Source organism: Heterodontus francisci, chromosome 46 (genome assembly GCF_036365525.1).
Source record: "Heterodontus francisci isolate sHetFra1 chromosome 46, sHetFra1.hap1, whole genome shotgun sequence".
Taxonomy (NCBI): Eukaryota; Metazoa; Chordata; class Chondrichthyes; order Heterodontiformes; family Heterodontidae; genus Heterodontus; species Heterodontus francisci.
In genome coordinates, this window is record NC_090416.1 from 21226034 (window position 1) to 21238058 (window position 12025).

The following is a 12025-nucleotide window of genomic DNA, read 5'->3' on the forward strand; positions in this document are numbered from 1 at the left end:
TCGACTCCGTCACAAAACCAACCCGCAATTCTGCGCCATCCGCCATCGCCAGACATCTCCTCGGCCGCAGCGCGCTGACGTCACCACGCCGAGGCGGGGCCAGTCCTCGGGGGCGGAGACTGCGTGCGCAGCTTCAGGTCACGCGAAGAAGGTGAGGCGGGAAACAGAGAGAGAGAGAATTACCAGAGAAATGGTGAAGAGAGAGAGAGAATTACCAGAGAAATGGTGAAGAGAGAGAGAGAGAGAATTACCAGAGAAATGGTGAAGAGAGAGAGAGAATTACCAGAGAAATGGTGAAGAGAGAGAGAGAGAGAATTACCAGAGAAATGGTGAAGAGAGAGAGAGAATTACCAGAGAAATGGTGAAGAGAGAGAGAGAGAGAATTACCAGAGAAATGGTGAAGAGAGAGAGAGAATTACCAGAGAAATGGTGAAGAGAGAGAGAGAGAGAATTACCAGAGAAATGGTGAAGAGAGAGAGAGAGAGAATTACCAGAGAAATGGTGAAGAGAGAGAGAGAATTACAGAGAAATGGTGAAGAGAGAGAGAGAGAGAATTACCAGAGAAATGGTGAAGAGAGAGAGAGAATTACCAGAGAAATGGTGAAGAGAGAGAGAGAGAGAATTACCAGAGAAATGGTGAAGAGAGAGAGAGAGAGAATTACCAGAGAAATGGTGAGAGAGAGAGAGAATTACCAGAGAAATGGTGAAGAGAGAGAGAGAGAGAATTACCAGAGAAATGGTGAAGAGAGAGAGAGAATTACCAGAGAAATGGTGAAGAGAGAGAGAGAATTACCAGAGAAATGGTGAAGAGAGAGAGAGAGAGAATTACCAGAGAAATGGTGAAGAGAGAGAGAGAATTACCAGAGAAATGGTGAAGAGAGAGAGAGAGAGAATTACCAGAGAAATGGTGAAGAGAGAGAGAGAGAGAATTACCAGAGAAATGGTGAAGAGAGAGAGAGAATTACCAGAGAAATGGTGAAGAGAGAGAGAGAATTACCAGAGAAATGGTGAAGAGAGAGAGAGAGAGAATTACCAGAGAAATGGTGAAGAGAGAGAGAGAGAGAGAGAGAATTACCAGAGAAATGGTGAAGAGAGAGAGAGAGAGAGAGAGAATTACCAGAGAAATGGTGAAGAGAGAGAGAGAGAGAGAGAGAATTACCAGAGAAATGGTGAAGAGAGAGAGAGAGAGAGAGAATTACCAGAGAAATGGTGAAGAGAGAGAGAGAGAGAGAGAATTACCAGAGAAATGGTGAAGAGAGAGAGAGAGAGAATTACCAGAGAAATGGTGAAGAGAGAGAGAGAGAGAATTACCAGAGAAATGGTGAAGAGAGAGAGAGAGAGAGAGAGAATTACCAGAGAAATGGTGAAGAGAGAGAGAGAATTACCAGAGAAATGGTGAAGAGAGAGAGAGAGAGAGAGAATTACCAGAGAAATGGTGAAGAGAGAGAGAGAGAGAATTACCAGAGAAATGGTGAAGAGAGAGAGAGAATTACCAGAGAAATGGTGAAGAGAGAGAGAGAATTACCAGAGAAATGGTGAAGAGAGAGAGAGAGAGAATTACCAGAGAAATGGTGAAGAGAGAGAGAGAGAGAATTACCAGAGAAATGGTGAAGAGAGAGAGAGAGAGAATTACCAGAGAAATGGTGAAGAGAGAGAGAGAGAGAGAGAATTACCAGAGAAATGGTGAAGAGAGAGAGAGAGAGAGAGAGAATTACCAGAGAAATGGTGAAGAGAGAGAGAGAGAGAGAGAATTACCAGAGAAATGGTGAAGAGAGAGAGAGAGAGAGAGAGAATTACCAGAGAAATGGTGAAGAGAGAGAGAGAGAGAGAGAGAGAATTACAGAGAAATGGTGAAGAGAGAGAGAGAGAGAATTACCAGAGAAATGGTGAGAGAGAGAGAGAGAGAGAGAGAATTACCAGAGAAATGGTGAAGAGAGAGAGAGAGAGAGAGAATTACCAGAGAAATGGTGAAGAGAGAGAGAGAATTACCAGAGAAATGGTGAAGAGAGAGAGAGAGAGAATTACCAGAGAAATGGTGAAGAGAGAGAGAGAGAGAATTACCAGAGAAATGGTGAAGAGAGAGAGAGAGAATTACCAGAGAAATGGTGAAGAGAGAGAGAGAGAGAGAGAATTACCAGAGAAATGGTGAAGAGAGAGAGAGAATTACCAGAGAAATGGTGAAGAGAGAGAGAGAATTACCAGAGAAATGGTGAAGAGAGAGAGAGAATTACCAGAGAAATGGTGAAGAGAGAGAGAGAGAGAATTACCAGAGAAATGGTGAAGAGAGAGAGAGAGAGAGAATTACCAGAGAAATGGTGAAGAGAGAGAGAGAGAATTACCAGAGAAATGGTGAAGAGAGAGAGAGAGAGAGAGAGAGAGAGAATTACCAGAGAAATGGTGAAGAGAGAGAGAGAATTACCAGAGAAATGGTGAAGAGAGAGAGAATTACCAGAGAAATGGTGAAGAGAGAGAGAGAATTACCAGAGAAATGGTGAAGAGAGAGAGAGAATTACCAGAGAAATGGTGAAGAGAGAGAGAGAGAGAATTACCAGAGAAATGGTGAAGAGAGAGAGAGAGAGAATTACCAGAGAAATGGTGAAGAGAGAGAGAGAGAGAATTACCAGAGAAATGGTGAAGAGAGAGAGAGAGAGAATTACCAGAGAAATGGTGAAGAGAGAGAGAGAGAATTACCAGAGAAATGGTGAAGAGAGAGAGAGAGAATTACCAGAGAAATGGTGAAGAGAGAGAGAGAGAATTACCAGAGAAATGGTGAAGAGAGAGAGAGAGAATTACCAGAGAAATGGTGAAGAGAGAGAGAGAATTACCAGAGAAATGGTGAAGAGAGAGAGAGAGAATTACCAGAGAAATGGTGAAGAGAGAGAGAATTACCAGAGAAATGGTGAAGAGAGAGAGAGAGAATTACCAGAGAAATGGTGAAGAGAGAGAGAGAGAGAATTACCAGAGAAATGGTGAAGAGAGAGAGAGAGAGAGAATTACCAGAGAAATGGTGGAGAGAGAGAGAGAGAATTACCAGAGAAATGGTGAAGAGAGAGAGAGAGAGAATTACCAGAGAAATGGTGAAGAGAGAGAGAGAATTACCAGAGAAATGGTGAAGAGAGAGAGAGAGAGAATTACCAGAGAAATGGTGAAGAGAGAGAGAGAGAATTACCAGAGAAATGGTGAAGAGAGAGAGAGAGAGAATTACCAGAGAAATGGTGAAGAGAGAGAGAGAGAGAATTACCAGAGAAATGGTGAAGAGAGAGAGAGAGAATTACCAGAGAAATGGTGAAGACAGAGAGAGAGAATTACCAGAGAAATGGTGAAGAGAGAGAGAGAGAGAATTACCAGAGAAATGGTGAAGAGAGAGAGAGAGAATTACCAGAGAAATGGTGAAGAGAGAGAGAGAGAATTACCAGAGAAATGGTGAAGAGAGAGAGAGAATTACCAGAGAAATGGTGAAGAGAGAGAGAGAGAGAATTACCAGAGAAATGGTGAAGAGAGAGAGAGAGAGAATTACCAGAGAAATGGTGAAGAGAGAGAGAGAGAGAATTACCAGAGAAATGGTGAAGAGAGAGAGAGAGAATTACCAGAGAAATGGTGAAGAGAGAGAGAGAGAGAATTACCAGAGAAATGGTGAAGAGAGAGAGAGAATTACCAGAGAAATGGTGAAGAGAGAGAGAGAATTACCAGAGAAATGGTGAAGAGAGAGAGAGAATTACCAGAGAAATGGTGAAGAGAGAGAATTACCAGAGAAATGGTGAAGAGAGAGAGAGAGAATTACCAGAGAAATGGTGAAGAGAGAGAGAGAGAGAATTACCAGAGAAATGGTGAAGAGAGAGAGAGAGAGAGAGAGAATTACCAGAGAAATGGTGAAGAGAGAGAGAGAGAGAGAGAGAATTACCAGAGAAATGGTGAAGAGAGAGAGAGAATTACCAGAGAAATGGTGAAGAGAGAGAGAGAATTACCAGAGAAATGGTGAAGAGAGAGAGAGAATTACCAGAGAAATGGTGAAGAGAGAGAGAGAATTACCAGAGAAATGGTGAAGAGAGAGAGAGAATTACCAGAGAAATGGTGAAGAGAGAGAGAGAATTACCAGAGAAATGGTGAAGAGAGAGAGAGAATTACCAGAGAAATGGTGAAGAGAGAGAGAGAATTACCAGAGAAATGGTGAAGAGAGAGAGAGAGAGAATTACCAGAGAAATGGTGAAGAGAGAGAGAGAATTACCAGAGAAATGGTGAAGAGAGAGAGAGAGAATTACCAGAGAAATGGTGAAGAGAGAGAGAGAGAGAGAATTACCAGAGAAATGGTGGAGAGAGAGAGAGAATTACCAGAGAAATGGTGGAGAGAGAGAGAGAATTACCAGAGAAATGGTGAAGAGAGAGAGAGAGAGAATTACCAGAGAAATGGTGAAGAGAGAGAGAGAGAGAATTACCAGAGAAATGGTGAAGAGAGAGAGGAGAGAATTACCAGAGAAATGGTGAAGAGAGAGAGAGAATTACCAGAGAAATGGTGAAGAGAGAGAGAGAGAGAATCCAGAGAAATGGTGAAGAGAGAGAGAGAGTGAGAGAATTACCAGAGAAATGGTGAAGAGAGAGAGAGAGAGAGAATTACCAGAGAAATGGTGAAGAGAGAGAGAGAGAGAGAGAATTACCAGAGAAATGGTGAAGAGAGAGAGAGAGAGAATTACCAGAGAAATGGTGAAGAGAGAGAGAGAGAGAATTACCAGAGAAATGGTGAAGAGAGAGAGAGAGAGAGAATTACCAGAGAAGTGGTGAAGAGAGAGAGAGAATTACCAGAGAAATGGTGGAGAGAGAGAGAATTACCAGAGAAATGGTGGAGAGAGAGAGAATTACCAGAGGAATGGTGGAGAGAGAGAGAATTACCAGAGAAATGGTGGAGAGAGAGAGAATTACCAGAGAAATGGTGAAGAGAGAGAGAGAGAGAATTACCAGAGAAATGGTGGAGAGGGAGAGAGAGAATTACCAGAGAAATGGTGAAGAGAGAGAGAGAGAATTACCAGAGAAATGGTGAAGAGAGAGAGAGAATTACCAGAGAAATGGTGAAGAGAGAGAGAGAGAATTACCAGAGAAATGGTGAAGAGAGAGAGAGAATTACCAGAGAAATGGTGAAGAGAGAGAGAGAATTACCAGAGAAATGGTGAAGAGAGAGAGAGAGAATTACCAGAGAAATGGTGAAGAGAGAGAGAGAATTACCAGAGAAATGGTGAAGAGAGAGAGAGAATTACCAGAGAAATGGTGAAGAGAGAGAGAGAGAATTACCAGAGAAATGGTGAAGAGAGAGAGAGAGAGAATTACCAGAGAAATGGTGAAGAGAGAGTGAGACAGAATTACCAGAGAAATGGTGAAGAGAGAGAGAGAGAGAGAGAGAATTGCCAGAGAAATGGTGAAGAGAGAGAGAGAGAGAATTACCAGAGAAATGGTGAAGAGAGAGAGAGAATTACCAGAGAAATGGTGAAGAGAGAGAGAGAATTACCAGAGAAATGGTGAAGAGAGAGAGAGAGAGAGAATTACCAGAGAAATGGTGGAGAGAGAGAGAGAATTACCAGAGAAATGGTGAAGAGAGAGAGAGAGAATTACCAGAGAAATGGTGAAGAGAGAGAGAGAGAATTACCAGAGAAATGGTGGAGAGAGAGAATTACCAGAGAAATGGTGGAGAGAGAGAATTACCAGAGAAATGGTGAAGAGAGAGAGAGAATTACCAGAGAAATGGTGAAGAGAGAGAGAGAGAGAATTACCAGAGAAATGGTGAAGAGAGAGAGAGAGAATTACCAGAGAAATGGTGAAGAGAGAGAGAGAGAATTACCAGAGTAATGGTGAAGATAGATAGAGAGAGAGAGAATTACCAGAGAAATGGTGAAGAGAGAGAGAGAGAGAGAATTACCAGAGAAATGGTGAAGAGAGAGAGAGAGAGAGAGAGAATTACCAGAGAAATGGTGAAGAGAGAGAGAGAGAGAGAGAATTACCAGAGAAATGGTGAAGAGAGAGAGAGAGAGAGAGAATTACCAGAGAAATGGTGAAGAGAGAGAGAGAGAGAATTACCAGAGAAATGGTGAAGAGAGAGAGAGAATTACCAGAGAAATGGTGAAGAGAGAGAGAGAATTACAGAGAAATGGTGAAGAGAGAGAGAGAATTACCAGAGAAATGGTGAAGAGAGAGAGAGAGAGAATTACCAGAGAAATGGTGAAGAGAGAGAGAGAGAGAATTACCAGAGAAATGTGAAGAGAGAGAGAGAGAGAGAGAGAATTACCAGAGAAATGGTGAAGAGAGAGAGAGAGAGAGAGAGAATTACCAGAGAAATGGTGAAGAGAGAGAGAGAGAGAGAGAATTACCAGAGAAATGGTGAAGAGAGAGAGAGAGAGAGAGAGAATTACCAGAGAAATGGTGAAGAGAGAGAGAGAGAGAGAGAGAGAATTACCAGAGAAATGGTGAAGAGAGAGAGAGAGAGAGAATTACCAGAGAAATGGTGAAGAGAGAGAGAGAGAGAGAGAATTACCAGAGAAATGGTGAAGAGAGAGAGAGAATTACCAGAGAAATGGTGAAGAGAGAGAGAGAGAGAATTACCAGAGAAATGGTGAAGAGAGAGAGAGAGAGAATTACCAGAGAAATGGTGAAGAGAGAGAGAGAGAGAATTACCAGAGAAATGGTGAAGAGAGAGAGAGAGAGAGAGAATTACCAGAGAAATGGTGAAGAGAGAGAGAGAGAGAGAGAGAATTACCAGAGAAATGGTGAAGAGAGAGAGAGAATTACCAGAGAAATGGTGAAGAGAGAGAGAGAGAGAATTACCAGAGAAATGGTGAAGAGAGAGAGAGAGAGAGAGAATTACCAGAGAAATGGTGAAGAGAGAGAGAGAGAGAGAGAGAATTACCAGAGAAATGGTGAAGAGAGAGAGAGAGAATTACCAGAGAAATGGTGAAGAGAGAGAGAGAGAATTACCAGAGAATGGTGAAGAGAGAGAGAGAGAATTACCAGAGAAATGGTGAAGAGAGAGAGAGAATTACCAGAGAAATGGTGAAGAGAGAGAGAGAATTACCAGAGAAATGGTGAAGAGAGAGAGAGAGAATTACCAGAGAAATGGTGAAGAGAGAGAGAGAGAGAATTACCAGAGAAATGGTGAAGAGAGAGAGAGAATTACCAGAGAAATGGTGAAGAGAGAGAGAGAGAATTACCAGAGAAATGGTGAAGAGAGAGAGAGAGAATTACCAGAGAAATGGTGAAGAGAGAGAGAGAGAATTACCAGAGAAATGGTGAAGAGAGAGAGAGAGAATTACCAGAGAAATGGTGAAGAGAGAGAGAGAATTACCAGAGAAATGGTGAAGAGAGAGAGAGAATTACCAGAGAAATGGTGAAGAGAGAGAGAGAGAATTACCAGAGAAATGGTGAAGAGAGAGAGAGAGAGAATTACCAGAGAAATGGTGAAGAGAGAGAGAGAGAGAATTACCAGAGAAATGGTGAAGAGAGAGAGAGAGAGAATTACCAGAGAAATGGTGAAGAGAGAGAGAGAGAGAGAATTACCAGAGAAATGGTGGAGAGAGAGAGAGAGAATTACCAGAGAAATGGTGAAGAGAGAGAGAGAGAGAATTACCAGAGAAATGGTGAAGAGAGAGAGAGAGAATTACCAGAGAAATGGTGAAGAGAGAGAGAGAATTACCAGAGAAATGGTGAAGAGAGAGAGAGAGAATTACCAGAGAAATGGTGAAGAGAGAGAGAGAGAGAGAATTACCAGAGAAATGGTGAAGAGAGAGAGAGAGAGAATTACCAGAGAAATGGTGGAGAGAGAGAGAATTACCAGAGAAATGGTGAAGAGAGAGAGAGAATTACCAGAGAAATGGTGAAGAGAGAGAGAGAATTACCAGAGAAATGGTGAAGACAGAGAGAGAATTACCAGAGAAATGGTGAAGAGAGAGAGAGAGAGAATTACCAGAGAAATGGTGAAGAGAGAGAGAGAATTACCAGAGAAATGGTGAAGAGAGAGAGAGAGAATTACCAGAGAAATGGTGAAGAGAGAGAGAGAGAGAGAATTACCAGAGAAATGGTGAAGAGAGAGAGAGAGAGAATTACCAGAGAAATGGTGAAGAGAGAGAGAGAGAATTACCAGAGAAATGGTGAAGAGAGAGAGAGAGAGAATTACCAGAGAAATGGTGAAGAGAGAGAGAGAGAGAATTACCAGAGAAATGGTGAAGAGAGAGAGGGAGAGAATTACCAGAGAAATGGTGAAGAGAGAGAGAGAGAGAATCCAGAGAAATGGTGAGAGAGAGAGAATTACCAGAGAAATGGTGAAGAGAGAGAGAGAGAGAGAGAATTACCAGAGAAATGGTGAAGAGAGAGAGAGAGAGAGAGAGAGAGAGAGAATTACCAGAGAAATGGTGAAGAGAGAGAGAGAGAGAATTACCAGAGAAATGGTGAAGAGAGAGAGAGAGAGAGAATTACCAGAGAAATGGTGAAGAGAGAGAGAGAGAGAATTACCAGAGAAGTGGTGAAGAGAGAGAGAGAATTACCAGAGAAATGGTGAAGAGAGAGAGAGAATTACCAGAGAAATGGTGGAGAGAGAGAGAATTACCAGAGAAATGGTGGAGAGAGAGAGAATTACCAGAGAAATGGTGGAGAGAGAGAGAATTACCAGAGAAATGGTGAAGAGAGAGAGAGAGAGAATTACCAGAGAAATGGTGAAGAGAGGGAGAGAGAGAATTACCAGAGAAATGGTGAAGAGAGAGAGAGAGAATTACCAGAGAAATGGTGAAGAGAGAGAGAGAATTACCAGAGAAATGGTGAAGAGAGAGAGAGAGAGAATTACCAGAGAAATGGTGAAGAGAGAGAGAGAATTACCAGAGAAATGGTGAAGAGAGAGAGAGAATTACCAGAGAAATGGTGAAGAGAGAGAGAGAATTACCAGAGAAATGGTGAAGAGAGAGAGAGAGAGAATTACCAGAGAAATGGTGAAGAGAGAGAGAGAATTACCAGAGAAATGGTGAAGAGAGAGAGAGAATTACCAGAGAAATGGTGAAGAGAGAGAGAGAGAATTACCAGAGAAATGGTGGAGAGAGAGAGAGAGAGAATTACCAGAGAAATGGTGAAGAGAGAGTGAGACATAATTACCAGAGAAATGGTGAAGAGAGAGAGAGAGAGAGAGAGAATTGCCAGAGAAATGGTGAAGAGAGAGAGAGAGAGAATTACCAGAGAAATGGTGAAGAGAGAGAGAATTACCAGAGAAATGGTGAAGAGAGAGAGAGAATTACCAGAGAAATGGTGAAGAGAGAGAGAGAATTACCAGAGAAATGGTGAAGAGAGAGAGAGAGAGAATTACCAGAGAAATGGTGAAGAGAGAGAGAGAGAATTACCAGAGAAATGGTGAAGAGAGAGAGAGAGAATTACCAGAGAAATGGTGAAGAGAGAGAGAGAGAATTACCAGAGAAATGGTGGAGAGAGAGAATTACCAGAGAAATGGTGAAGAGAGAGAGAGAATTACCAGAGAAATGGTGAAGAGAGAGAGAGAATTACCAGAGAAATGGTGAAGAGAGAGAGAGAGAGAATTACCAGAGAAATGGTGAAGAGAGAGAGAGAGAGAATTACCAGAGAAATGGTGAAGAGAGAGAGAGAGAGAGAGAATTACCAGAGAAATGGTGAAGAGAGAGGGAGAGAGAGAGAATTACCAGAGAAATGGTGAAGAGAGAGAGAGAATTACCAGAGTAATGGTGAAGATAGATAGAGAGAGAGAGAATTACCAGAGAAATGGTGAAGATAGATAGAGAGAGAGAGAATTACCAGAGAAATGGTGAAGAGAGAGAGAATTACCAGAGAAATGGTGAAGAGAGAGAGAATTACCAGAGAAATGGTGAAGAGAGAGAGAATTACCAGAGAAATGGTGAAGATAGAGAGAGAGAGAATTACCAGAGTAATGGTGAAGATAGAGAGAGAGAGAATTACCAGAGAAATGGTGAAGAGAGAGAGAGAGAATTACCAGAGAAATGGTGAAGAGAGAGAGAGAGAATTACCAGAGAAATGGTGAAGAGAGAGAGAGAGAATTACCAGAGAAATGGTGAAGAGAGAGAGAGAGAGAGAATTACCAGAGAAATGGTGAAGATAGAGAGAGAGAGAGAATTACCAGAGAAATGGTGAAGATAGAGAGAGAGAGAATTACCAGAGAAATGGTGAAGAGAGAGAGAGAGAATTACCAGAGAAATGGTGAAGATAGAGAGAGAGAGAATTACCAGAGAAATGGTGAAGAGAGAGAGAGAATTACCAGAGAAATGGTGGAGAGAGAGAGAGAGAATTAGCAGAGAAATGGTGAAGAGAGAGAGAGAGAATTAGCAGAGAAATGGTGAAGAGAGAGAGAGAGAATTAGCAGAGAAATGGTGAAGAGAGAGAGAATTACCAGAGAAATAGTGAAGAGAGAGAATTACCAGAGAAATGGTGAAGAGAGAGAGAGAGAGAATTACCAGAGAAATGGTGAAGAGAGAGACAGAGAGAGAATTACCAGAGAAATGGTGGAGGGAGAGAGAGAGAGAATTACCAGAGAAATGGTGAAGAGAGAGAGAGAGAGAGAGAGAGAGAGAGAGAGAATTACCAGAGAAATGGTGGAGGGAGAGAGAGTTCCCAGGGAAGTGGCGAAGGGAGAGAGACGCCAGGGAAGTGGCGAAGGGAGAGAGACGCCAGGGATTTAGCGAAGGGATGGGGAGAGTGGGAGCAGGGAAATGGCAAGGAGATGGGGAGAGTGGGAGCAGGGATTTGGCGAGGGGATGGGGAGAGTGGGAGCAGGGAAATGGGGAGAGTGGGAGCAGGGAAATGGGGAGAGTGGGAGCAGGGAAATGGGGAGAGTGGGAGCAGGGAAATGGGGAGAGTGGGAGCAGGGAAATGGGGAGAGTGGGAGCAGGGAAATGGGGAGAGTGGGAGCAGGGAAATGGGGAGAGTGGGAGCAGGGAAATGGGGAGAGTGGGAGCAGGGAAATGGGGAGAGTGGGAGCAGGGAAATGGCGAGGAGATGGGGGGGAGTGGGAGCAGGGAAATGGGGAGAGTGGGAGCAGGGAAATGGTGAGGAGATGGGGAGAGTGGGAGCAGGGAAATGGAGAGAGTGGGAGCAGGGAAATGCCGAGGAAATGGGGGGAGTGGGAGCAGGGAAATGGGGAGAGTGGGAGCAGGGAAATGGGGAGAGTGGGAGCAGGGAAATGGGGAGAGTGGGAGCAGGGAAATGGGGAGAGTGGGAGCAGGGAAATCATAGACTGGTTGCCATGTACTTGGAGGTCTATCAGCCCATCATGTCCATGCTGGTTCTTTGCAAGAACTGCTCAGCTGGTTGACTCCCCTTTTACCTTTACCCCTGCAATTTTTTTTTATCTTCAAATAATTATCCAGTTCTTTTTGAAAGCCACAACTGAATCTGTCTCCATCACACTCTTGGGCAGTGCATTCCAGATCCTAACCACTCGCTGCATAAAGAAGTTTTTCTTCGTGTTGCCTCTGGTTCTTTTGCCATTCACTTTAAGTTGGGGTCCTCTGGTTCTCGCCCCTTCTGCCAATGGGAACTTTTTCTCCCTATTATTCTGTCTAGTCCCCTTGTGATTTTGAACACCTCTGTCAAATCTCCTCTCAACCTTCTCTCCTCTGAGGAGAACAGCCTCAGCTTCTCCAATCTATCCTCATACTGAAGTCCCTCATCTCTGGAGCCATTCTTGTGAATTATTTCTGCACCCTCTCATGTCCAGAATAGACCACAATACTCTAGTTGAGGCTGAACCAGTGTTTTATGAAGATTCATCATAACTGCCTTAATCCTGTACCCTCTGCTTCTATTTATAAAGCCCAGGATCCCCTATGCTCTATCCACCACTTTCTCAGCCTGCCTGCCACCTTCAATGATTTATGCACATGTCCCCTGGTCGTTCTGTTCCTGCACCCCCTTTAGAATTCTATCCTTTATTTTATATTGCCTCTCCTTGTTCTTCTGACCAACATATATAATTTCTTACTTCTCTGCATTAAATTCCATATACTACGTGTCTGCCCATTTCACC

General features: G+C 43.1%; 1 protein-coding gene and 1 long non-coding RNA gene across 2 annotated transcripts in view; one reads left to right on the forward strand and one right to left on the reverse strand.

Annotated features, from left to right (window-relative positions):
• Positions 1–107, reverse strand: part of LOC137356947 (E3 SUMO-protein ligase PIAS3-like) — a 33174-nt gene extending 33067 nt beyond the window's left edge. Inside the window, exon 1 of the mRNA XM_068022828.1 lies at positions 23–107. Within this exon, the coding sequence (XP_067878929.1) occupies positions 23–46 (24 nt within the window). The 5' untranslated portion in view covers positions 47–107. The remainder of the gene's footprint in view (positions 1–22) is intronic.
• Positions 18–12025, forward strand: part of LOC137356950 (uncharacterized) — an 81291-nt gene continuing 69283 nt past the window's right edge. Inside the window, exon 1 of the long non-coding RNA XR_010971116.1 lies at positions 18–151. This is a non-coding gene — a long non-coding RNA (uncharacterized lncRNA). The remainder of the gene's footprint in view (positions 152–12025) is intronic.